The sequence below is a fragment of the Athene cunicularia genome (assembly GCF_003259725.1).
Source record: "Athene cunicularia isolate RWA chromosome 3 unlocalized genomic scaffold, athCun1 chr3_part1, whole genome shotgun sequence".
NCBI lineage: Eukaryota > Metazoa > Chordata > Aves > Strigiformes > Strigidae > Athene > Athene cunicularia.
In genome coordinates this window covers 55,826,048-55,853,887 of record NW_020799097.1, presented here as the reverse complement: position 1 = coordinate 55,853,887, position 27,840 = coordinate 55,826,048, and the positions used below count along the sequence as shown (strand labels likewise).

Genomic DNA, 27,840 nt, shown 5'->3' with positions numbered 1-27,840 from the left:
TTTCGTTATTGAATATCTCATTGCAAATTGTAGTATCAAACATAATTTTTTGTTCATAGGCAATAATTCTGGAAACTTTACCTGTGTGTTAATCAAGCAAATGCTACTAATTCTTCTAATAAATTAATTTCTTTCTGGTCCTGTTTCTAGGGCAGTGATCCATATCCTTGGCCAATGTTTTCATCATTCCCTTTGCCAAAGTGCTATCTTGCAGAAATTCCGAGGAAAGCTGAATTTAGACAAGGTACATACAAAGCATGCAAGCAGTGTAGACATCAAACAGGCATTTCTGTCAATTTAAAAATTTTTTTTCCGCCCCGCGATGCCCCGCCCTTCCATGCCCTGGATTATAATCTCATAAGTATTTAAGGGGATTTTTTTATTGTTGGCTGCGTTTGTAGCTAAATAAATTGGTTTGGTTTTGCTTGTCTGGCTTTGTGCAACTGTCAATCTGCAAAGCTCCGTTTAGTAATCTAATTCTTATGCAAACTTCAAGATTAACCTTTTGGCTCGTCTCAGGTGGGTGACTCATGAGATACATTTATATCATCTCTCTAGTAACTGAAGCAAGACAGTATGGTTAAGCTACAATTTTTTTGTACACTATTTTCATGATTCAGATCCCTGTGTTTACAAAGCTTGGTGGTGTGTGAAATAGACAGCGTTTAGGATAGTTGGTTTCCACATTGAACATCAATTTGGAATGTGGGCAGACTGAAGAATCCTTTGAAGAACTATCTAGGCAAAGCAGTTTAATTCATACAGAGAAACTGTTTTAAGGTTTTAATTTGCATAGACAATGCAAAAGAATTTGATGAATGGTTTATAGTAAATAAATAATTCTTTGTATTTGTTCATGTTTACTGTATCCTTGAAATGTACTTATTAGGAATTATTTGTGAATTACCTTGGCAGACACAGATTTTCAAAAGTGATATAAATTCTACATTAACTGTAGAATATAAAATAGTCTGTTTATAAATATATAGAAAAAATTGTAGACAAAGTGATTCCCTTCTCTGACAAGAGGAAAGACCATAGAGTTACAAAAGAAGGGAGTTTTCTATATCTTTAATAATACTGTTCTAGGCTTCCCAAGGCAATTTTCAGAAAACAATCAAATCACCATAAAGTGGGTGCCCAGTTGTTTTAAATATGTCTGGTAGTATTGCTCTTGGACCGGAAAAGCATGTTTTATTGTATCCCACAGAACCTCTCTGTTCTCTTGTTCATGGCAGTTCTGTTACTCATCATTAACCCGTGGGGTAATAGAATAGAGAGTATAGTTGTCACTACTTTTGTGGATGACAGCCAGCTAGGAAAGCTTGAGTAAAACTTTTTGACTAAGTTAGTTTGCTGAAATGAAGTTTCAAAGGTTTGCAAATGTGTTTGATGTATTGAAATATTTTATTTTTAAATGTAATTTTTGATAGTAAAGGTAACTGAACTAAAAGACTATATAACTGAAAAATGACCAGAACATTTTGTTTCATAATGAACCAAATACTTTGCTTGCTGTTAAAAAAAAAAAAAAAGGAAAACAAAACATTGAAAGTATTCTATTTCAGTTCTCATGAAAAAAAAATAAATAAAATTGATTCTTCCACCAAACCAAATATCTGATTTGTCAGACTGAAGCTTTCAGGATGTGTAAGTTATTTTGAAAGAAAGTATCAGAATAAATAGATCAAAAATGAAAAGAATAAAATATGTTAATTGCTATTTCTAGTGCTTGGAAAAAAAGAAGTCAAGAGCATGGGTAGAAGATGGGGAATGTCTGAACTGTATTCTACAATACTACAGTATGGCAGTGATAAGAGTGCTCCTTCACAGGCAAGGTTAAAAATATGATAATGAGAAAGATCTGTGAGTTATATTTATGCAAGACAGAAGATCTTTGTCAGTTGAAAGTGGTGAGCCCTGGGCTGGAGTACCTCTAGCACAGGCACTGCATTCTAAGGAAAATAGATACGTTTGAGGGATTCTAGACCACAGCTACAGATTGTGACTTTGAAGTGAGATATGTGAGTATAGATTGAAATAATTGGAACTAGCTGATGCTGAAAAGACAGAGGTCATGCAAGTCTTTTAGTATGTTAAAAGCAGTTATAAGGAGGGCAGATTGATTGTTTTCTATGTCCCTGTGCAGAAAAAGGAGTAGTTGGCTTACTTGACAGTAAAGATTTGTTACAGGTTAATAAAAAAACTTCTAGTAGGATACATCTGGAAGTCATGAAATCATCATTAGAGGTATTAAGAACAATTTCTTTGATGTTGTGAATATTCAGAATTCATGTTGCATGTTACTTACACAACTTGTTCAGAGATTTTAAAACCAGTTTAGACAGACTACTTGTTAATTTTGATTGTGCTTCTCTGAAAGAAGATGAATAATGTTCATAAAGACTTCTTAATGGCAAGAGTTCTGTAGCTGTGCAAACACTGGTACATCGTGTGAGGGGGATTGCATGACTGGTTTGTTGTATTTCACCAAGAATCGAAGAATAGATAGGATAGAATAGAAGGATATAATAGAAATAGAAGGATAGAATATATCTAGAGAACAGATATTGGAGATGGCTGTGGGGAAGGGGAAAAAGAAGAGGTTACAAATGTGTGCTCAGATATGATATTGCTGTCTCTGAACATGTTTCTCTTCTGACCTTCCCTTCAAGTGGAACTGAAGGATAGATGCAATAACAGAACCTTTGTTTCCCAGGGGTGTGTCTCAGCTAATGGAAATTGCCTTTCTGAGTGCAAGCTGAAATTACTCACTGAATATTTTGGAACTACTGTGGCTGTTGCTTGCTGAAAAGATTATGTACTACTGAGGTCAGGGAACAGGAAGCTTCATTTCCACATCCCTAGACTTCATGTAGCCTGTGACTGTATCCAGTCTAATGGAAACCATAGATGAAACTGAAAGTAGCATGTGAGGGGTGGTCACTGGAAAAGATTTATTCAATCTGAGTTTTCTATGAAGAAAACCCAAGTGGTGTGGGGTTTTTTTTCCTTCTCTCTAAATTCTTTTGAAGGACACTGGCAAGCATGCAGCCCTGGCACCTTTTTGGTTGTTCAGCTGTGGGGAGAAAGGGAGGACTAAATTAGCTCTAAGAAAAACCAGAGCAGTGCTAACTCTGCAGAGGGTCTGGAACATGTATTTTCCAGCACCGAGTCTTGAATGCTGAATCCTAGAGAACTTTTTTAACACTCTTGCTATTATTCTGTGCTCATGTAGTGCTCACAGACACTGGCAACCGGATATTTTGCCTCACTGGATTGAAAATTAAGGTATTGTAATTTACACTGGTAAAATTATTAACTACGCTGGAGTAGTGAAGTAATTCCTTCATTTCATGATGACACTTTGTACATGTAGACTCACCCAAAAAGTATATTTGTATTTGAGGAAAATCTGCAGTAGATCACTCTTTACAAGTATCTTCCCTGGTTTTGCAGATGTTAAGCATTTGACCATATGGTATATGTATTAGTAGGAAAGGATATATGGAAAAATAAATTTGCTTGATTGTGTATTAATATGTATTAATTATTTCAGCCAGTATTGAGAGTTGGAGAACTATTGGATAGCAATATATTAATGGTTCACTTCTCTCAAAGGTAATTTATAGTGAAGCTTCAAATAATTTATGCGGATTATTATTTACATGTGGAAATTAGTTGTGCCACTTCCACCTGTTTACGCTGCATCAAGATACCCTGTTGCTTTTCTTTTGTCTTAATTGTGCAATTATTATTTCAGTAAGATAATTTGAGGAAAAACTAGCAACTGGTTTTCAGAGTGATATAGTCCTGTCCTGGTTTTGAATGGGATAGAGTTAATTTTCTTCCTAGTAGCTGGTACAGTTGTGTGTTTTGGATTTAGTGTGAGAATAATGCAGATAACACACTGATATTTTAGTTGCTGCTGATCAGTGCATATCCTAAATTAAGGGCTTTTCAGTTTCCCATGCTCTGCCAGCAAGCAGGTGTACAGGAGTGAGTGAGTGGCTGCATGGTGCTTAGTTGCTGGCTGTGGTTAAACCATGACAAGTCTTTTCTTATTCAGGATACAGCTATTAAAAAGAATGATTTTTTTATTATTACTATTTGTAATATTAACTACACTGTAGGTTCTTGAAAGTTGAACTGTATTAACTGTAATATTCACTCTTCTCTTTGCACAGAAGATCTGTTTTGCTTTTCTTCTTCTAGCTCTGTAATTATGACAGTTGAGGTGAGTGTGACTAAAGAATAGTGTCCATAATTGTCCTGCAATGATGCATTCACTGCTCAGCATTTCCATATATGTAGGCACCCCATCATTCATTAATCTTACTCTCTTCCTGACTTGTACAGTCCAGAATTGCTGCCAAAAATCTTCTTTTGATGTTTTATCTCAGCCACTGTTCTCTGAGTTCTTTGTCTTATACTCTTAACTTGAATGGGGACATGCTGCTATGTTTCTGTTTTGTTTGTTTAATCTGATTTCTTTTCAGCCATATTTGTTTTGATATCTACTGGAAACTAGCCATCTCTCTTTTTAAAATTGTTTTTTAAACTTTCTATCAAAGTACAAGCTATATTAGCTTTCTTATTAATCCCTTATGATTTAACATAAAATGTCTTTATCACCTGCACTTCTTTGACTTGTCCTCCTTTTTATATTTGGCTCATTATTAAAGTATGAGCCTGTTGGTTTTCACTCTTTAAAAAGTCCTCTCAGTTAATGAAAGATGAAAGAGAAGTAATTTGATAGGTCAATAAGAAATGTACATGAACTTTCCTAAAATATATATCCTTGTATGGATTTGTTTTTATGTAGTAGTCAAATATAATATAGTCAGGTAATTCATTATCTCTAAATTTAGATTTTGGATAAGATACACATGGATTTACAGATCATAGTTTTTTTAGTCACAGAAAAACACTTTTGTCACAGAACACAATCAGATGAGAAAGGTTTTGTGGCATTTCTAATGTTTTCTAAAACATTTATGAATTTTCCTAGGTCTTACCCACTTTAGACACAAAAGCTATCTGAAGAATCATTTGAAGAATTATAAAGCAGCATCTTTTATGGAATGACATCAGTTTAAATTTACAGAAAGGTATGGTGTGGTGGTTCAGATTTCATACATGCAGGTAACTAGGTTATTTATAGTGCAGTTCCACAGCTTCATAAACTAGTAAACGTGGGTTGTTGGGTTTTTTTTTTTGAATAAGGATACACAGAGCAACCAGTGCTAGCACAAAGAAAGGGGTGAGATGGCAGAGTATAACCACGTATAAGGAAGAAGGCAGGACTGCAGCAGATTAATTAAATTGACACAAGCTTCTCTTCAGTCACACAGTTAGGGTTGAGGATATTTAAAAGTTCACTATCATTCAAAGAGGAAAGTCTTACTCATTTCCTTCCTCACTTTTTCTTTTCTATTCTTGTTTTTTATTTTTCCTTCCTTTGTTCCCTTACCTTCTGTACTTCATCCCTTTCAGCAGTTCTGGTATTTCTTCCAGGGGAAAAAAAAGAAAAAAAATCAATTCATTAATGTTGGATAATTAATTAACTCATTTAGTGATGTACCAGAAAAGAGAAGGAAGAAGAACAGGACTTCTCTCTTTTGGCATTGGCTTGTTTTTAGAACACCTCTAGCAACAGTGTAAAAGCCCACCCTCAGTAACAAGCAAGATGCTTAGCCCAGGACTGTGTGGTGGTTGGAGTTCCAGCTACGTGGCAATACTGTTGGGCAAGTTACGGTTGCCTACTAACTTGTGAAAGTGAGCTGGCATTTGTTTGGTATTGTGAGTTTTTTGGAAGCAATTTTCATTCAAAAAAATCTCCAAGGTTCATGGTTTTATTTTTGTTTGTACTGTGTTATGCTGCTGGAGGAAGGGGTAGTCCATGTTTAATGAGAAACTGTTAAGAAGAGCAAGTGATTTAGCTGGAAGAAAATAAGATTCTGTAAGTTGCCACAATATGATACCAGTTACAGTATGTAATGGATGTATTAAATACATGGTTATGTTACAGTATCTTGGTTGCATGGATCTAAGTTTGTTTCTCTGTCATTTGAGTTTGAACATTCCTGTATGCTCTCTGAGGATCCTAAATCTTGTATTCTCTTTGACGGGGGGAGAAATCCACTAGTTATATAAAAATGTCTTCATTAGGTTCCTTGCCTGTCACTATTCTGATGACAGAACACTATATGCTTTAGTTATATTTGGTACATATTGGAAGTTACTTGTTTCTTTTTTATAAATATACTACCTTTCCAGAGGAACCTTAAGGCAAATATGGTGGTCTATGGTCTTTAGCAAAATTTCAGAAAAAAAAGTGTAATACTGCAATCTTTATTTCCTTATCCTATTGCTGGAGCATAATTTAACATTGTAAAAGATTACTTGTTTAAACGGTACAGTCTTGGATGCATTGGTGCTGCTAGCTATCAGCATGTGCGCATTTCAGCAATCACAAAATAAAGATTTAATTTTGTAAAACCTGCAGGAGAGGAAGAATATTAGAGAGACAAACTGTGCAAAGAAAAATAGGGGTCAGATCAAGGAGCCAGAAGGAGGCAAACAGAGATGGATGGGCAATGATCTTGAAATCCTGCTTTCTTGAAATTATTGGGGGACTTTTTTTTTTAGTAGTTTTATTTCCTTAAGAGGAATCAAAGTTTCACCCTGGTCTCAGTTTGGTAAATTGACTGATTAAACCTTAGCTTGTAGTCTGATCCTCACCTGCCAGACTGAATTACTACAGTCCTTTAAGAAGTGAAGTAACTATTTAACTTGTAGAGGAGTGTTGCTTTGCAGTTCTAAGATTTTCTTCAATCTTTCCCCATTGTAGAAATAGCAGAAAAGGGCAGAGAAAGAACTAGAAATCCTACTGATAGTATTGTAAGAATAAATCCTTCTTCACATTAAATTTTCATACTTATGTAAGCTGTTCTAAGCATCAGTGCATGTTACTTGGAATGATGCTAACTGAGGATTTAATTATTTGAGGATAACAGAGGAATTTCAAGTTAATTAATTTGGAATAATAATGATAATAATTAAATTACTATAATAAGCTTCTTTTGAAATACTATGTATTGTACAGTAAGTTCCAATGGCAAGGAGAAAATTTACTCATTATAAATCATTAAGGTCTTTAGATCAACTTAAATTATATGCAATACTGTAATTCTGTTGAAAATATTCTAATCTTAAAAGAATAAGATAATTTGAAAATAGCATTTTGTGGAAACAGGTTTTATTAGAAAACTGAAAAACTATAAAGATCTAACAGTAACCGCAAATACTCTAAATAACCATAGACCGGCTCAAAGAATTGTTGGATTTTTAATCAGAAGTCACCTTTCATAACAGAATTCATTTATGTATTGTCCAAAATGTAGAAACAGAACAAAGGAGAGCTTGCAAGATATGAAGAACCTTCATCACCTTAGTGAGTAATAGTAGTAGTGTAGGCTATGATCCTTTTGTAATGATGGGAACTTAATGGTCCCACCACGAAGGGATTGCTCACAGCTGGAGTGAGTGCATGTGCATTTACCTTATTACAGATACCACCTTTATTCTTCCCTTCAAGTTGACCAGAAAATATTTCATAGCAGCATCAAGTAGTCTGGGAACCAAGTTGCATGAGGAGAGGCAGACTAACTGATTGTTTCAATATTGTAGCGGTCAGTATTTTCTGTTAGAGTTTGTTCAGTTTTATCTTACATAAAATTACTTTGAGATGACTTGGCATTTGAACTTGAAATTTGTTCTGCCTTCAGAAAAAGTAGAATTTGAATAGTCGGCCCTTCCCAATATATTAACATTTTTTTTAGTAAATTTTGTATATGGGAATAAATTATTTCCTCTTTGATTTACCAAAGCATATGTATGCATTATTTTGATTGTTATCTTGTATATATTATTCAGTGTCATTTTGCATGATGATAGCTTGCTAATATTCATTTTTCAGTGTGAATTCCAAGATAGACATTTTGTTTGCAGAAGATGTTTGATTTAAAGAAAAAATTCTTAAGACTTTAAGTACGGACATTATATTGTTGAAAGCCAGGTTAACGTTTTTCATGTATGATTACACATGCTGGGTCTGTTTGTCACTATGGATCTTCTGTTTTCAAACCTCTGAGAGACTGGGATAGTTGTGAAATTTACTGTCTCAGCCTGTGGTATTTTATTCCAGAAAAATGATAAAGTATGTCTAATTTCCTTGAACTTTGTAGAAAATAGAGGGGAAAATAAACACTTTTAGCCAAGAGAGAAAAGAACATACTTACTGTCCTTTTGTCATTGCATCAGTGGCCATTTTAATTTTGAATGCATGTCTCCCTGTTTTAAAAAGAGAATGTATCTTTAATAACAATGTAAGAGTAACAGTAAGGAGCAATCTTTGAAGCTCTTCTTTTATATTTAAAAGGAAACTTTCATAAAGTTATTTTTGTAAACTGTTCTGTAAATTTGTAAGCATGCTGAACATATAATGAAAAATGTTATCTGATACATTTGTGCCTCATATATAACAGTTGTGCGAAAAGACTGTGTTTTAATAGTCCTCAGTAAAAAGTCAAGTATTCAAGTTAGAAAATGCCTGAATTATATTTCTGCAGCCTCTGACAGCACTGATAAAGAGCCTGTGGCCCTGGCCTGGACCATGTTGGGTGCACCTTGATTTTTCAGAAAACTCAATTTAAAATTCTAAGTTTCTCTAAATATTAATGCAAGACTTGTAAGTTGACATTTCAGTGACAGTAAAAGAGTACTTTTAGTGTAACCTTTTGTCCCTATTTTAAGTCTTTATGCTAAAGTTGTGAAATGCTGGAGATTATCAGCAAAGATATTACAAGAATTCTCATATCCTGGGTAGCCCAGTGTATTTTCACACAATGTACTTGATAGGTATGCATAGCAACTGAAGGTATACATGTATATGCCATAATACCTGTCCATAGTAGAAGCATCTGAAGGAAACCTGCTTGCAGAAAGAAGCAGAAATTTTCTATGGAACACTGTTATATTGCTGTCTAATCATACTTCATGTTCTACAAAATAGTGCTGCCACCTTACGGTTTTATTATTAAAACAATGATACTTGGTGGAGGATCTTTGCCTGTCTTCTATTGTAGATTCTCAGCATGGTGAAATTACATGGAAATACCAAACTACATTCTTTAAAATGTCTTTCCAGTTCTTATCATCTCAGGAGAGAAGAGTTATAAAATGTGCCTCAGTAATGTCTTAAATGTTAAAAATCCAGCAGTAAGTAGAATGAATATTTCTGTTCTGTATAAAGTAGAGCGTCATCAGCTTTAGGACTGCTGGTCCAGTTTAATTGTCATAGGATAAGAGATATTTTTTAGTCTTTTCTTCCTAAGGTATGAGGTCTGCCAAAAATACCAGGCAATGATAGGGCTCTTGGATGTGCCTGACTTTCCTGTTCTTCATTGAAATGTTTCTAGTTTCTGAATGCATCTACTTGTTTCTATGGTACTCTGTAACTGATAGCTTATTACTTATGTAGTAAGTTTAAAAGAAAGAAAACAAAAATGAGCCAAGATTATCATCACAGAAGAACACTGATTTTTTTCATTTCTTCTAGATAAAGATCTTGACAAGTTTTTATCACTCTTAAAAAGTCCAGAGAAGCAAACTGGGTGGACAGAAATTTGTAGAAAACAGTTCTGCAAAGTCATGAAAGCCAGACCATATATCATCAGTGGAACAAGTGAGTATGACCTCCTGAGTTTAACAAAGCAAGCAAACGGAAGGCCACTAGTAAGCAACTGTTCTCTAAAGTTTCATTGAGGGTTACATTATCTATACAAGTAATCAATAATTTTGTATTGATTCTCAAAGCTATTTCAGTGGGATTTTCCTGAGAAATCAGGGTTTATGCCTCTTGTCCTATTTTTCTCTGTTTATGGCCATGATCCCTCTGTGTTCGCTGTTTTCAATGAAAGATACAGAACGAGGGTTCAAATATAAGTCTTTGTTTCAGATTTCTAAAGGTTCTATGGTTGAGATGCTGTGGAAATGGAAGAGAGAGACTGTGAGAAAACAGATGTTTCTCAGAGATCAGTGAATGACTTTAAGATGGATTGAGAGATCATATTAATGGCCAATTTCAGTACAAATTTTCAGAATTAAGCCATACTAAACATCAAAGAACCCACTCATTCAGGTTTTTCTTCATTTTCATATGTATTTTCTAGTGAAATGTGTGATCATGGAAGAGCATTGGTATAGATCAGTTAAAACAACAAATGAGCCAAAGCAAAACCAGTGATTGCCCATATAACATAAATCATCAGAAATTGGACATAATAATTCACTTGTAATAGCATATAAACTTGTGGAGCAATAAAGAAGCTAGGTGTTTTCAGACAATGCTGGCTTCCATTTCTGTAAGAATTCTCATTATGGTCAGATGGTCAGTACATAGTCTAACTTCTTGTTTACAGATGCCAAAGGTTTCACTTTAAATTCTTTAGGTAAGCAATTCATACAACTGACAGTGAAGACAGATGAAGTATCTTCTATATGGGATCAAACTAACCCAGAATTTGTGTTTTACATGAGATCTGAATTTTATGGTAAATTATATAGCATTATAAAAGTTACAGGGTGGTTTCAGAAGCCTTAAGGAAGTAATTTATATAGGAGCTGATTTAATATTAAAATATTTAATAGGAAATTTGTCATTTGTATAATGTGATAATATTTATTGAATGTCAATAGTTACTAAATGTTTCAAAATTCTGAGCTTTCTGTTCTTACTGCTTGTTTGAAACAAGCTTGAGTCTGTAATCTTAGGTGATTTTAAATTAGTCAGAGCTTTCATCTCTCATTTGGAAGAATGAGTGTGTAAACAGAATACATGTGTATTTGTATATAACGCATATGTGCACTTATACCTTATATTTTACATCTCCACAAATGCATGTATTTAGAGAGTTTTGTGAAACAGTTGAACAAGTAGAGATTCATAACCATTCAGAAGCAACTGAATGTATTTTGTATGAGCTTCAGCTAGTGGAAGAAAAATAAAGAGTAGCAATTGAAACAAATGCTAGATTTTTCTAGCAAAGCTGTATGTTTACTTTTCTTGCATGACTGATCTAGTAGTTCAGTAAGGCGTTTTTTTGATATAATATATTGTGAAGCACAAATAATTTAGTCTTTGTAAAATCAATTTTATTTGAATGCAGCATATTTTCTAGACTGATCTATTCTTGGATTATATGACATTTTTGTTGAAAATTGTTAGTCTGTCTTTCTGCATCTGAAAGGAATTATTAGTTGAAAAAACTTATTTTTACAAAAAACAGAAGATACATTTAAAGTAATGTCTTTAAATGTCTTACAAAGAAAAATCTTTCTTTTTGTGCTTTGTAGTTATTCATACACAGCCTCAAAACCTGTGTAGGTTGTTTTCTGTAACTTTGTTGGAGGTACCAGAAGCTACAGTGACGAATTAGAGTCATTAAGATTTGTTAACCTAAAGCAAAAAATTATGCTTGCTTCTGGATAAGTGTTTCCAGCCGAGATGGAACTGGGAGTCAGCAAGATATCTGTGGAATTGTTAAGTCTCATAGGGACTTCTGCAAGTGCTTTCACAAACCACGCAAAAAAGGAAAGTGTGAAAATAGAAACAGAACTCTTTCAAACACCAAATAAATACATAGAAACACCTTACAAAAGGATAGTAATATTATAAACTCAGTGCGGTTCTGGTATTTAACGTGGATGCAAAACTGTTGCATATCTGTTTGGAGATATTTCAGAAGCAGCAAAATAGCTGCTAGCTGTGTGGTTTCAGACAACATCATGTTCAGTGAAACTATTTAATGAGACATAGGTGTGCTACTATGAATCTTTTGCAGCATGTGAAGCTCTCCCAGATTTCAGAGGACTGAAAGGCTGACCTCTTTCCTGTCTGCGGACATTCAACAGTGAAATGGTTGATGAAAGCAGAGTGGTTATGATCAACACAGTGTTCTAGAATCCATTAATGCTTTGTGAGCTCTGCATCATCTGAGGTAGCTCTGTCAAATCATGCTGACAAAAAATACTGTGATCCTCTGAGGCAATGTCATTGCTTGTGATGTTTGTGTGCTGCAGCCTTTAGTAATTGCTGCAAAAAGTGAAAGTAACTGCAGAACTTTCACCATAGGATGAAGAACCAAAAAGATTGATATTTTCAATAGGGTATGATTGTTGTGTGTGGTTGTGTGTTTTTTCATTCAAGGATAACAAAATGCTTAACTTTGGCAGTTTATCAAAGGAGCCTAATCAGGCATTGTAAATGTAGCTAATATGAAGGTATACTTTACAGCTACCAGAATCTTCAGCAAGGATGGTGCCTCAGTTGTCATCGTTCTGCCTGTATATAGAAGTAAAAATACTAGGGGCTTTAATTTTTGATGAAAAGGATCTTCTGGATTCAAAGACAATGAAATACTACATTTTTACTTTTTTGCCTCAGTCTTCACTGGCAATCTCTCTTCCTACATCTCTTGAGTGGATGGACCACAAGACAGGGACTGAAGGAGCAGAGTCCCTCCTACTGTAAGAGAAGATCAGGTTCATGACCACCTGAGGAATCTGAACATACATGTTTATGGGACCTGACAAGATGCATAAGGGAATGGCTGATGTAGTTGCCAAGCCACTCTCCATGATATTTGAAAAGTCATGGCAGTCAAGTGGAGCGCTTGGTGACTGGAAAAAGGGAAACATCGCACCCATTTTTAAAAAGGGTAGAAAGGAGGACCGTGGGAACTACCAATCTGTCAACTTCACCTCTGTGCTTGGAAAGATCATGGAACAGATCCTCCTAGAAGCTATACAAAGGCACATGGAGGACAGGGAGGTGACTTGAGACAGCCGGCATGGCTTTACCAAGGGCAAGTCCTGTCTGATTAACCTAGCGTCCTTCTATGATGGAATGACTGCATCAGTGGACAAGGGAAGAGCAATGGATGTCATCTATCTGGACTTCTGTAAGGGCTTTGACATGGTCCCCCACAACATCCTCCTTTCTAATTTGTAGTGAGGCGGATTTGACTGTTTGATGGATGAGGAATTGAATAGATGGTTACATCCAGAGGGTAGTGGTCAGTGGCTCAATGTCCAGATGAAGATCAGTGATGAGTGGTGTCCCTTAGGGGTACGTATTGGGACCAGTACTGTTTAATATTTTCATCAGTGACATAGACAGTGGATGGAATGCACCCTTAGCAGGTTTGCAGATGACACCAAGATAAGTGGTGCAGTTGACACACCTGAGGGAAGGAATGCCATCCAGAGGGACCTGGACAAGCTCAAGAAGTGAGCTATGTGAACCTCATGAGGTTCAACAAGGCCAAGCACAGAGTCCTACACCAGAATCAGGACAACCCCTGGTATCAATATAGGCTGAGGAGTGAAGGGATTGAGAGCAGCCCTGAGGAGAATTGCTTGAAAATACTACTGGTGGGTGGAAAACTGGACATGACCCAGCAACGTGCTCTCGCAGCCCAGAAAGCCAACCGTATCCTGGGCTGAATCAAGAGAAGTGTGGCTAGCAGGTCAAGGGAGGTGATTCTCCTTCTCTGCTCCATTCTGGTGATGCCCCACCCGTAGTACTGCATCCAGAGCTGGACACCACAACACAGGAAAAACATAGACCTGCTGTAGTGGGGCCAGAAAATTATCAGAGGGCTGGAACACCTCTCCTGGGAAGAAAGGCTGAGAGAGTTTGAGTTGTTCAGCCTGGACAATAGAAGGCTCCAAGGAGACCTTATAGGAGCATTTCAGTACTTAAAGGGGGCCTACAGGAAGGATAACAGACAGAGTTTTTGGTAGGACCTATAGTGATAGGACAAGGGGTAATGGTTTTAAACTAAAAGAGCATAGGTTTAGTCTAGATATAAGGAAGAGATTTTTTACGAGGAGGGTGGTGAAACACTGGAACAAGTTGCCCAGAGAGATAGATGCCCTATCCCTGGAAACAATTCAAGATCAGGTTGGATGGGACTCTTAGCAACCTGATCTAGATTAAGGTGTCCCTGCTTATTGCTGGAGGATTGGGCTAGATGACATTTAAAGGTCCCTTCCAACTCAAACCAGTATATGACTCTGTGGTTAGTAGTTTGTTCCTTTTTTTTTAAGGAGAAAATTATTTAAATTTCAGTCTTCATTAGGCCCAGCTAAAGAAGATTTGACTAACTTTAGTCTTGTATAGTAGTATTCCATAGGTTCTTTTGTTCACTAGGTGAGAATTCCCTAGGCTGTGATTTCAAACAAACAGATCAGGATAACTGTTAGATTTCCATTCCCAATTAATCCTCAGAGAAGCCTCTTCTTCTTTCTAAGAAGAACATAGATTCTCTTAGCTAAATTTGACCTTTTTAATATGGACCAAATCTTCTGCCTCGAAGATCACTCAATTAGATCTAGATTCTAACTGTGGTCTGCCATCATTTTTTTTTAGTATAACCAATTTAAAAACATTGCATTCAGAAAAGAGGTTTTTAGAATAATACAAAGATGTTTACCATTTTATGCCCTTACTTGATTTTTTCAAGGAGGCTTGTTTCAGAATTAGAGTGGAACAGTGGGTCTTTTGTGTTACACAGGAAGAACAACTGCAGATCGAAATTTATTTCTTTTGTCCCCCAAACAAGTTTGGAGCAACTTACAGAGGAATATCCTGTAAGAAGTGTAAGTGCATGTGAATGTGTATGCATCTGTGACGATTATGACATTTGATTAGGACTTTAAAGGCTGGGTTTTTTTTCCATTAATAGATACTTGTATATTCATAGAAATGTGACCTTCCTCTTTAATGGCAGCACTGCTGGAATTTTTATTACTGTTTTCTTCTTTTCAAAGAAAAGGCAGGTTGTTCCTTTGCTATTTCAATGTACAGTAATTGAAAGGCTCTCCTGTTATCTTAGGAATTAAAAATAGTCCTCCATATTGTTGCCATTAAGAATGGAATTGCCAACTGTGTTTTTCATATATTTATGAAACTGAAGTATGGTTGATGGAGTTGAAAATTTCTGACACTAACCATACAAAGTCAGCTGTTCAAGGCTTTCATTCTTCAGTTTTTAACCTCTAACACAAGTAAAGCAGGACTACTGTTGACTTAAAATTTCTTTTTTCTTCCAAACTCCTCTGAAGCATCTGTGACTTGGTATAGGATATCATCCAGTAATACTAGTTACATTAGAGGATCTTAAAAAATCTGATGCTGTTTGCAGTTTTTGACCTTTTTGGCTTAAAACTTTCAGAGTGGGAATTAGATAACCTCACATGGTGGCTACCTATTATAAGTTTTAATCACATGATTTTTTTATAAAACAGTGTTTTTGTGTAGTTTAGAAGCCATTTTGATTACCTTCATTTTGTACATTTTCACAGAATCACAGAGTTGTCTAGGTTGTAAAAGACCTTGAAGATCATCCAGTCCAACCATTAACCTAAGATTGACAGTTCCCAACTACACCATATGCCTCAGTGTTATGTCATCCCTGCTCTTAAAAACCTCCAGAGATGGGGACTCCACCACCTCCCTGGGCAGCCCATTCCAACATCAAACAACTTGTTCTGTAAAGAAACACTTCCTGATATCTAGTCTAAACCTTCCCTGGCACAATTTGAGGTCATTCCCTCTTGTCTTGATGCTTGATACTTGGTTAGAGAGACTCATCCCCAGCTCCCTGCAACCTCCTTTCAGGTAGCTGTAAAGGGCGATGAGGTCTCCCCTCGCCTCCTCCAGACTAAACACCCCCAGTTCCCTCAGCCGCTCCCCGTACGACCTGTGCTCCAGACCCTGCACCAGCTCCGTTGCCCTTCTCTGGACACGCTCGAGTCATTCCATGTCCTTTTTGTAGTGAGGGGCCCAAAACTGAACACAGGAATCGAGGGGCGGCCTCACCAGTGCCGAGTACAGGGGTGAGATCCCTTCCCTGTCCCTGCTGGCCACGCTATTGCTGACACAAGCCAGGATGCCATTGGCCTTCTTGGCCCCCTGGGCACACTGCTGGCTCCTGTTCAGCCGGCTGTCAATCACCCCCCCAGGTCCCTCTCTGACTGGCAGCTCTCCAGCCACTCCTCCCCAAGCCTGTAGCGCTGCTGGGGGTTGCTGTGGCCCAAGGGCAGCCCCTGGCATTTGGCCTTATTGAAACTCCTCCAGTTGGCCTCAGCCCATGGCTCCAGCCTGTCCAGGTCTCTCTGCAGAGCCTCCCTGCCCTTGAGCAGATCAGCACTCCCACCCAACTGGGTGTCACCTGCAAACTGACTGAGGGTGCACTCGATCCCCTCGTCTAGATCATCAATAAAGATGTTAAACAGGAGTGGCCCCAAAACCGAGCCCTGGGGGACACCACTCGTGACCGGTCACCAACTGGATTTACCTCCGTTCACCACAACTCTTTGGGCCCGGCCACCCAGCTGTTTTTTTTCCCAGCAGAGCATGTGCCCATCCAAGCCACGAGCAGCCAGTTTTGCCAGGAGAATTCTGTGGGAAATGGTGTCAAAGGCCTTACTAAAGTCAAGGTAGACAACACCCACAGCCTTTCCCTCATCCAATAAGCAGGTCACCCTGTTGTAGAAGAAGATCAGGTTTGTCAGGCAGGACCTGCCTTTCATAAACCCATGCTGACTGGGCCTGAGCATCTGGTTGTCCCACATGTGTTGTGTGATGGTGCTCAGGATGAGCTGCTCCATCAGCTTACCAGGCAGTGAAGCCAAGCTGACAGGCCTGTAATTTCATGGATCATCCTTCCGATCCTTCTTATAGATGGGCGTCACATTGGCCAATTTCCAATCAGTCGGGACCTCCCTGGTGAGACAGGACTGCTGGTAAATGATGAAAAGCGGTTTGGTGAGCACCCCAGCCAAGTTCAAGGAGAAAAATTCTGCAGGAATTCAGATGTTTTATAAGCATACGGCAATCATTTAGGGTATTTAAAAACTTTTATTTTGTATGTGATTAGACATTTCTAAATTGAAATTCTCTTTATTTTGGATGTGTGGGTTAAATTTGCATGAGGTAAGGACCAGTCTTTTAAAAACTTCATTATTAATACAGCCAAGCTACCACAATTTAAGCAAATCAGCATTTTCACTGAGTTGGTGGGCTACAACACTAATCTCTATGTCTACACATAACCTCTACATGAGAACATGGGCTTTTATAACAAGGCTGGCTGTACTATACAATGAACTTTCCTGAATTTCTTTTGTCTACTTTTCCCATTAAATGAAAATCTCTGAGTCAGTTTCCACCTTTATAAAGATTTTCAGGGAGTGTGTAAATGGCAGCTAAATGATTTAGTATTAAAAAATTAAAATATCTACTTGTAATTTCACAAGGACTTTTGGAGGAGGGAATGTCCTGTGAAAACCCTTTATTTATGTGTTAACAACATTTGTTTTGATAAATTCTTACGTTTGTGTTCCTCTCTCAAACTTGATTAAAAACATTTCAAAGATCCTGATAGGCACTTAGATAAATACTTTCAAAAGGTGAAAATCAATTTAGTGCTTGAGTTTAAAAAAATTGCTTAGCAGTTGAGCTGTCACTTCTCCCATTAACTCAAGCACTGAACTGAAATATTCGACTGCTAGGTCAAGCATGTGGATGCCTTCCAGCACAAAGGGAAGAAATGTACAGTTTTCTGACTTGGTTTTAAGTTTTCTGAATTACATGTTATTTTAGTTTTTTTAACGTAGTTCCTGTTTGTTATTATAGTGTGGCATATTTCAGTAGTCACAATACTAATAGGCATACAGTAAACTTCAAGCTAGTTACAAATTTTAATTTCTGCTTTTGCTATCTACAGCTCCAGATACAGACCTTTTCTCATTTTACACCAATATTTGTTATGTTGTTTGTGGACCAAATTCCACTAAGCATATTAGTGAAGATTAGTGAGATGATCGTTTATTCTATTTATTCTCCCAAAATGAGTAAACTGTTACTCTTCTATAAAATAAATTGCTTTTTTCTAGCCCCATGTGGTTTATTAACCATGATTAAAAATAGCTATTTTATGTTTAAGTAGCAGTTTCTTCTCTCCATAAAAATGTGTAGGAATATAAATTACACATGTAATTTTTTTTGTTTGTTTTGATTTAATAGTCCTTTGCAATGCAAAATTAATTTTATTACTGTTGGAGCTGGCTACTCTTAACTGTAAATCTGTGTTTAGCTGTTGTTGTGAAACCTGTTCCCCTTTGCCCTACCCATCAACCTACTATTACCAAAACTCAACCTTTTAAAAATTTTTCTGGACTCATTCAATGTAAATTCATTTCTGTAACTCTTTTAGACAACTAATCAAGAAAAAAAAATCATGATTTAATGTCAGTATATCAGCTTAAAATGGTTGGAAGAAGAGTTAACAGTCTTTATCTTTTTCTTCGTTATTTTTCTGGCATAATGAGCATCAGATTGGGTGGAGGTTCTGTCATCTTCCTCCTCACGCACAAATGAGCTTGCACTGCAGTGTCTTGTGTTAGTTTTCCTGTCAGCAAGGCTAGTTCAAGAGTTTTCTAGCTTTCTCCGTTGCCACCTCCACCACAGACTGTTGCGCCTTCTGCTGCTACAGTGTTCATACAGATAGATATCTGCTAAAATGTGGGTGCGTGCTGTTATGTGCAGGAATCGATGACTAGAGAATGAAGCTTCAGTGCTATTAAATTGAGCTGCTGCCAAGGAAATGGTAACCTGCAGACTTAAAACAAGGAATCCCATGGGCACCAGCACTTGTTACTCTCTAAATACACTTCCTTGCTTTGCATTAATTTGAAAATAATGTTATATCACTATTCTTTAAATCCTGTTTGTCATGACAACAACAGCTGTTTTGGGATAGTGTTTACTTATAAAAAATGTTCATTGTTACTACCTTAAATTCTTAATATAGCTTATCTCAGTATGGGCTTCCTCTGTGCAGTATGTGTAAAGGCTTCCTTGTGTATTTTCTTTAAATCTGTAAGGTGGTAGTGTGCTCAGTTGCAGTAGTGTTAAACTTGCAGAACTGAGGAATCGGGAGCAGTTTTTGCTAATGTTTGTCATTGAGAGTTCTTGTGTACTTCCTGGCTAATGTCGTGTTAAGGTGGGAGATACAATTTCCTACATAGTGACCAGATGTCAGCATCTGACTCATCAATGCGGTATCTGCAGATTCAAAGTAAAAACTGAATAAGAACATTATGGTCATCATAAAAGACAGACTTTCCCAAAGGAAATGTTCCTTTTGCTTAATTTTAAGTGAATAATCTTTTCCTTGTGATGGCATAGGTAGTTTATATGTAGGTTTGTGGGGGTTTTGTTTGTTTGTTTGTTTTTAAATAGCCCTTAAAACTTCATTTACTTTTGTTAGCACATTTTTGGGGTGGTGTTGGTTTTCTGGTGTGTGGGGATTGTAAGTTTTTGTTTTTTGTTTTTTTTTTATTTCCTGTCTACATACACAGACAAATATGGTAAGATACTGTGGTTTAATTATAGTTAATTTTCATTTCATATTGAAACCGTGTAACAAATTATGAAGTAATCCTTGGAGGATATAAAGATAATATGTGATTCTCTTTCCATTGACGCTGAATATATTCTCAGTAAAGCTATTAAAATTTAATTTAAGTTAGGAATGGTGTTAGGAATGCAAAAGCACAATGCATGCTTTGAATTGTTCCTCCATAAAAACATGAATAAACATGCAGGAATTCAAATAGCTTTAGTTTCTCAGATATTGTAATTTGGTTAAGTAATGTAGTTCCACATTTTGTTCGTTGCCTCTAATGTTTTAATGGATTTTTATTTTTTGCAGTTTTGGCAGAATTAATTGAAAAGTTCGTGTCACATCTTTCTGAAAGCCAATCAGATTGTTATTTCAACACAGGAAATTATAAAGGTCAGTTTCCTAATAATTTATTGCCATGCAGCCTCTTCATATTTAAATTACTTCATTTAAAAAGTATCTGTAGTATTTTGAGGGTTGTTTAATATGGTTTTTAACAACTCAGAAATTAATTACTTAACTGGTGGGAAATACCTCACTTTGGAGCAAAAGATGATGTGCTTGAGTAAACAGTACAGATAACTATTAGTGAATGGGCTTTCACATTTCTGCTTGTGTGACGGAAAGGTGGAGATGCAGAACAGGTGAGGGTATGATTCAAAGTATTTGTTGACACCTATTGTAGAATGATTTGCAAAGCTGGTGGTATAAACATTTAAGAAGGTGTAAGCAATCTGGCTCACCTTCTGAAGCCCCATGATATATAATCAACCCAAAGGTATACAATTCATATTGTATTAAAGGGTATGTATTTAAAACCTGCTGTTGTTGGCAGAGTAATCTGAGTGTTAGAATAGTTTTGTATAGGTGCGCTTAGAGCCAACAATAAAGGATGAATAATAAAGTTAATTTATTCTGAGTGTAAAGTAATACATTTTAACATTATGAAGCATTTGAAAAATTAGAATATTTAGAAGCATTGTAAATATCTGCTGGAAAATGCCCTTTCATTCTTTACTATCTGTCCAAGACTTTTCACTTAGGTTGTGGTTCAGTCATTCAGAGTATTTATTCTGCCACTAACTGGAGAACCAAGCCTGCTTTGGGGAGAGTCTGTTATCTCTACTGATACTCTATTCTCACATCCATAGGATGCAAATATAGTGTCCTTGGAGACTTTAGACTTGCCTTTGAAGTTTCAAAGCATAAAACCCTTTAGCAGTTTAGAGGATCTCTTTCTTTTATCTAGTGGCCTTTACCTTCTGAAAGCTTGCAAATGGAATACTCTTAAGTGTATTTGAGAATCTCTCTCCCTTTGCTTAATGAAGAGAGTTGCTGAAGTGACAGTTCTTTCTGTCACTATTTTATTTTTCCTTAAAAGATCTATAAAGGGCTTTTTGTTGTCCTGCATTAGTCATTTACTTTTCAACCTCTCCAAAGGCGTGATTAGCAACAAGTCTTTTCATGGACTCATAAAACTTGCTATTTACATATTTTTGTCACTTGTTAATTCAAATGATGATTTTGATGGTTCCTTTAAAAGCCCTCATAATGTCTTCATGACAGAAATTATTTATTTGAAGGCTAGACTGCCCCTCTTGCTCTTCTCTCTCTCTTTTTAGGTTGCAGTTCAAAGCATCACATGATCTCCAGTGATATGGAAGGCCTAGGTATAGTTTCCTTTTCCATCTTGTGGTATGCCTATCTCACATTTCTCTGGAGAAGAGTATAGCCTGCAGACCTAAATTTTCAAAGTTATCTTCATGTTTCCTGTTAGAAAAATGGGAAAACCCACTTGGTTTGAATAAGGCAAAAACTAACTAGATAAGGAACAGACATCTAACTGTGCAACCTCCAAGTGGATGTCTTGCCCAGCAAAGACAGCATCCTGTTGTTTAATGATAACAGTTAAGTTCTTCCATCCAGTGTGGAAGAACTGTAATGAATGGAAGCAGTAGCCCATGCTCTGTTCCCTTAGATACTGAGTAATTTAGTTTCAGTCGACTCTTCTCAATCTTTTGCTCAAAGCTAGAATTTAAAACATTCAAGAAGGTTGAACCTGGATCATCTTCTTCACTGATGTGTGATTTCATAATTAACCATTGATTAGGTGAAGGTAGCAACAACACTACATTATTTATCTAAAATTTAATGCCAACTTTGAAGAAATACCAAGTTTGAAAATCCTGTGACAATTGCATATGTTAAATTTATTTTTTAGAACAGAAAATCCCAAAGAAAGGGTACAGAAACAAAACAAAGATAACATGGTAGAAGTCTTGATTCCTTATTTTCTTGAGCTTGACAGATTTCCTTTCCATGATAAACCAACCCAGTCTGTTTGACACTCCTTTATGTATTTTCTGAATATTTTTTTCATTCAGTCTTATACAGGCACTATTGAACATTAATTCTGTATAAGTTTCATTTTTAGTTCTCAAATAAAAACTTCAAAAATGTAAAGGGTTGACTGATGAACAGTTTTATTTGCAAATACTTTTGATATTCCATGTGCTTTAATGAAGACAAGCGTGGAAATGGAGAGTGAGAAGCCTTCTGAAGGATAGTCAGTAGTCTGGTGGTAAGAAACTGATGTGAAATGTAGGTAGAGGGTAGGTTTGTCTTAATGCTTTCTTTCCCTGCCAGTGACACTATTAGCACAGACGCTTTTTGTGAAGAGTTCTCCAGTCCCTGAAAGACTGTTGCTCAGGCAAACAACATATATTTCATCAAGGGTTTTTTTTAAGTTTTATAGAAGAATAGTTACTAAAATTTCATAGCACCTTTTTCAGACACGTGTAGCAATGAGTGATGTCCAGGGAAACTTGTTTGAACAAATAAATTCATGCTGATTGAGTGAAAGTGAAACAAAAGTCTGGCTCCAAAATTGAATCTATTTCACTCTGGAACAGTAAAAGGGCTTGATTGTAAGAATCAGTTTTATAGCTAAACTTACATTCACTTCAGGTTCTTTTTTTACATCATAAGTCATACTGTGTGGCATTTCTGTGAAGGTGGGGAATGTGCTTTGAGGACCCAAGTCTGGATTGCACTTCCTATGTTTGTACAGAAGGGACAAACAAAACACGCTCAAATCTTCATCAGACCTTATTTGCTTAAAATTAGGTTTCTTGCTGATTAAATAATAATAATCACATTTGTATACATGTCCCAGGGTTTTCTGCTAATGTGTATGAAGGGTTGAAATTTTTCAAAGAACAATTAATTATTGAATGCCATGTTATTTCACAGTATCTTTTCTGTATATGTATGTGTAAGTGCTATCTAAACTAACTCCTAAGACTGCTGTTACAGAAGAGACATGTTTCTGAGTTAGGTAAAGCTAATGAGTTGTTAGAAGGTAAACGATATTCCATATGCATCTTTTTAGCTACATATCTAAGTAAGCTAAACTGTACTTCTTAATTGTGTGTGTCCACCATTCTCTTGAATAAATTGGAGTCTGAGGAACTGAAATCAGCTTCTAATAGTTGTTCAGTTTTAATGAAGCCGCAGTTTTTGTGAAAGTGGATTCAGTACAATGCATAGATATTCAGTGTTTATCATGTTTCTTGAAATGAGGAATTGATTATCTTAAAAAAATGACAGCTTTCTAAACCTGTAGGTATCTTTAATTAGCATAACAGTCATCCATCTGCTGTGGAATCCCTCAGGATTTCAGTCTATTAGAAAATTTGCAAATGTGGAAAAATCAAATTAGTTTGGGTTGTTATCATTTTCAAGATAAGAGAGAAAGAAGGAAAATACCTGATAAATCACTGTGCAGTTGCAGTCTTTAATTATAAACAGTAACACAAATCTTACTTGAAGTTTACTTTCTGCTAGCAGCAATGATACTGCTCTGATGTGGATTCAGATGAGTAAAACAACATACAGTATGTACATTAAATGTTAATGAACTCTGTCTATCCCATTTCCCAGAATTAATCCTTTCTAGTTTGCTTTTATTTCTGTTTCTTCTTAAGAAAAAAATGAAAACCAAATCATTGATGCCTAGTTGTAATAGGCAATAGGATGGCAAGAAACTGAAATTTATGTAGTAAAATAAGCATTACATATTAGTGATATGAATTTTCTAAAATAGCTACTTGCTGTTCCTATTGCAACATAAATCCTTTGTGGAAATTTATTGTTTTTCTCAAGGTTCCAACAAATCCATTTCTCAAAGAATTCCACTTGCAGAATCATCTAATATGTTGGTGTCTGAACTTTCATTGGTCTCTGCCATGTGTTGCGGACTGCCCAAATTTGGGAATGCTACAGCCTTTCAGGATCAACTGTTTTTTTGGTAGCTCTGGATGTGCAGATGACCTTGCATTTGAGTTCTCTATTTCCACCACACTTTGCTGCGTACTGCCAAAAGGGACAGAAGCTCAGGGATTTCAGGTCTTGGCCATAAAACTCAGATGTCATGGTGTATTCCTTCTCTAGATGAGGTTCAGTTCTCCAGCTGAACAAAATCTCATAGGAACTTTCTATCATTTAATGGCCTTTTAATCTTCTAAGGGTCAGGTAGATTGGGTAATGAGCTGAGAAATTTTAAAAAACACCAATGGGAAGCTATCAGTATAGAGCTGATCATAAGGAGCAGCAAATAAGAAATACAGGACTACAACCCCAAATTGGGCTGAAAGAGAAGGAGAATCTGTGGTATTCTTCCCTTCTTCCTGCATCATTTGATGAATGCACTTTTTTTAAAGATCGGTAACCACTTTAAAGATGCTGTTAGCAAAAAGCATTTTGCCCTTTGCCAGTTTATCCATAACTGGACTGAAAATGTGGTTCATTCTTAATGATATTGCTGCCAAAAATTTGTGATGAGTATTTCTGTTGAGTATTTGTGATGACCCATACATAAAGAAGAAGTTCTAGATATGATTATTATATATTTTATATTTATAGTTCATATTTTATGACAAGTGTGCTGATGACATAACAGATACTTTCAATAGTCAAAGTGGAATTGTACGTGAGGTTACCTAGCTTTGATGAGAAGCCAACAGCATCCTCCAGCAATTATTCTTAGATCTTGTTTACATTGTCTCCATTCACAGTTCAAATCCAGCAATAATAATGTTTTTATTTGAAATGAGATTATTTCATACACAATTCTAACAATGAATATGAAATCTAAACTGTCAGAAGCCTGGTAGGAGATGATACCATCAAAACAGTAGCAAAATGGCAGAAGAGAATATAGTGAGAAATGTATGACTTCTGCCTTGCCCCAAGTCCAAATAATGCTTTAGAATAGAAAACTTTCCTAAGGACATCAGAAGGAGAGAGGACAGGTACTGACAAAACATGAAGTTCTATACTGACTGCTTGGGCACCTGCCCACTGACAGTGTCAATGTTTAGGTACCTGTTGAAAAGTAAGTAAAAAAACCTGCTTTTTTAGTTTAAAAAAACCCCATAAAATTAGTGAGTTCCACAGTTTCAATTTATATGGACAAATATAAGGACTAGAGATCTGATAGTGAACATAATCATGTACTTTTAAGATTTTTGAAGCATCTGCAGGGATTATGCAGGTGGCTCTGTCCATCATGGAATTTTCAATTGTTTGCAGTATTTAACTTACATGGTTCCTTTGAATCAAAAGTATATTCCATCTGTCAGAGATGCACCACCAAGTAAACTAATCTTTCTTACTATCACTGAAGTTAAAATTTAACATTCATTAACGTTTTGCAGTTATTTATATAGCAATATAAACATTTGTCCTGGGCACCAGGAAGTGAAAAATCTAAATCAGTAATGGGAGCAACAACTTCAGTCACTTTCTTCACTTCACACAGAAGGGAAGCTAGTAGTTTCTTTGGGGTAACAGCAGCTAAACAGGGAAATAAATTAATTTTTGCCTAAAGACCATACAGGTTGTATGAAATATGCCGTAAAGCTGTCATGTCAGTATGAATGCGATGTGGACCATTTTCTGACTTAAGCACATAGAAGCTTCTTCATGGTGAAAGGGCAAATAAATAAGAAAGCAGTCTTTCCTATGAGTTGTAAAGTTAGTTGAAATCTATTCTGATTAGCAAGAGTACTACTGGACTGTGCATTCCAGCTAACTTTTAAGTGTTTGTAGCTATAGATAGAGTTTAATTGCCTTTGCAAATCACAACTTACGGCATGTCCATTTTTGTGCTCCTGAATAGCATTTTGAGAAGTACTGCCTATTGAGATGCTTGAAAATGAGTATGATCAGAGTTAGTATGAATGATATGACTTTGAAGCAAGGAAATACTAAGATTGCTTAAAGAGTTGCTCCCTGTCTTACCTTCAGTCTGTTCTTCCCATTCCCCCTAATCCTTTTTGACATTTATGATTGTTTGGAGCTTTGCAGGAAGACCTGGAAGGTAAAAACCACTGAAGACTATCTGCTCATCTTTTCCTTTTGCTACAAGATGAAAAACTTAAAATAAATTTCCATCACTAGGTTTTTCTCCACAATAAGTAAATAAGGAAAGGGCTTTTAAGCAGAAGTTAATCCCCCACCTCTTCCCAGGATCATCTGATTTGCATCTGGAACTATACCAGATGCAAAGGATTGCTTCTCTTTAAAGATAAGACTGGGTAGGCACTGGCAGTAAAGTGTACTTTATCTAGCCTAAATCTGGAATTCCTGACAGAACCATGTGGGACAAGTTGCTCAATGAGCCCTCTTTGCCTTTTTTTTCCCTGCTCCCTACCCTCACTGCTCCCTGCACTCAAGCAGCAGAGGTCCTAATTCTTTTTGGTTCTCTGCGGAACACTGAATTTGGTTTAGAGGTAGAAGAGTTGGAAGCATAAGGAAGATTACCAAGTCGTAAAAAGAAATTTCTGTATTGTAAGAAAAGATTTTTCACATGTAGTGTTCTTTTGATTTTTGTTTAAAGTTATCACTGAGAATTAATAGTTTACAGTCCTTGGTGTTTCAAAGGAAACATTTTATCTTTTGAATGATTGTGTTAAATAGTGGATTTAAAAAAAAAAAAATATTCGAGAGCAGGAATACCAATATTTCTTAAGATTAGCTTATCTGAAGTGTGTATGGTAGGTTGTTAATAAAAAAGAGCAATTGCATGGGTAAAAAAGATATGTATCATTTACACTTAAAAATGGTCCAGAGTTACCGCTGTGGGGTTTTTTAATGCATTTTAGGATGAGAGATAAAGTAATTTTGTCTGTTAAAACAATTTATTTTAAAAATTGTAATTCAGCTCATTCATAGAGAATTCTGATACTCTTCAAGTCACTAGTTTAATTTTGGCTTAATATCTATGTTACAGTGTTTTACATTTTTAAAGAAAGAAGTGTAAAATACCTGTACCAACATAGAATTTTTTTGTTTATTAGATAAATAAAAAGGAAGCTGCCAAAACATGCTGTTCATTACATTTAATAATAGCCACAGTGCTGTATCATGTCATCTAATTCACAGTTCAGAGAGGTGTTCTGTCCTTTGTTTGAGGATAAATGTCATTCTTATTTAGAAAATTGATCTGTTGATGCCTTTTGTTATGAAACTCATTGGTTTTCAAGACAGTTTTATCAGGTGCATTGCTAAATATCTGTCAAATGAGTTTTGTGGAAAATTAAATTCAGTGTATTAAATCAGAGGTACAAGCATCATTACAGTAGTGCAGTCGCAACATATTCCTGCAAGCTTACTAGTCAACTTTTTATTCATGGAGTGCAATATGCAGTGTTTCAATATTCCACTTATTGTTAATAACAATTTTCTAAGCTTAATGGAGCATTTAAGGTCCAGTTTTTAATCAGTGGGAAGTGGTCCTTTGTGTATTCTAAACTACTTTATAGTTTTCTAAAGCCTAGTCATCCCAGTCTATTAATTGGTAAATAAAATGGAAAATCAAAGCTTTTGACCCAGGATAAAGAACCACAGTTAGTCTGTTCACATTGTGAGTTATATATTGGCAGCACCTTGACTGCCTAGTGGATGAAGCTATGATTATTTCAAATGCACTGGTGTACAAAAACAAGAGGTTTTGCCTTGCTGAGGTACTGTTTAATATATAATTATTATTCAATTCAAACTCTATGTTAATTTTATCTTTCACAGTACAGGGGAAAATATCAAAAGGAAAACTGATAAGGAGAAAACCCTTTTCAGCAACTAAGAAAAATTATTACAACAGAGAAGAAAAGGCAATGAGAGTCAGTGAAATCAGCTGTGTTCTTTTAGTGTTAATGAGAAGTAAGCATTCAGTACTTGTTGTAAACTGTTACAGAATGGAAACAGGGTTCCAGTTGTGGGTTGTGATACAGCTGTTCCT

The 27,840-nt window shown here is 36.1% G+C and overlaps 1 protein-coding gene across 2 annotated transcripts in view; it reads left to right on the top strand.

Moving 5' to 3' along the window:
- TBC1D32 (TBC1 domain family member 32) overlaps positions 1–27,840 on the top strand; it is an 88,267-nt gene that overhangs the window by 48,800 nt on the left and 11,627 nt on the right. For both annotated transcript variants that reach the window (XM_026845643.1, XM_026845644.1), the window contains 3 exons: positions 151–244; positions 9,623–9,748; positions 19,848–19,931. In XM_026845643.1, the coding sequence (XP_026701444.1) occupies positions 151–244; positions 9,623–9,748; positions 19,848–19,931 (304 nt within the window). The remainder of the gene's footprint in view (positions 1–150; positions 245–9,622; positions 9,749–19,847; positions 19,932–27,840) is intronic.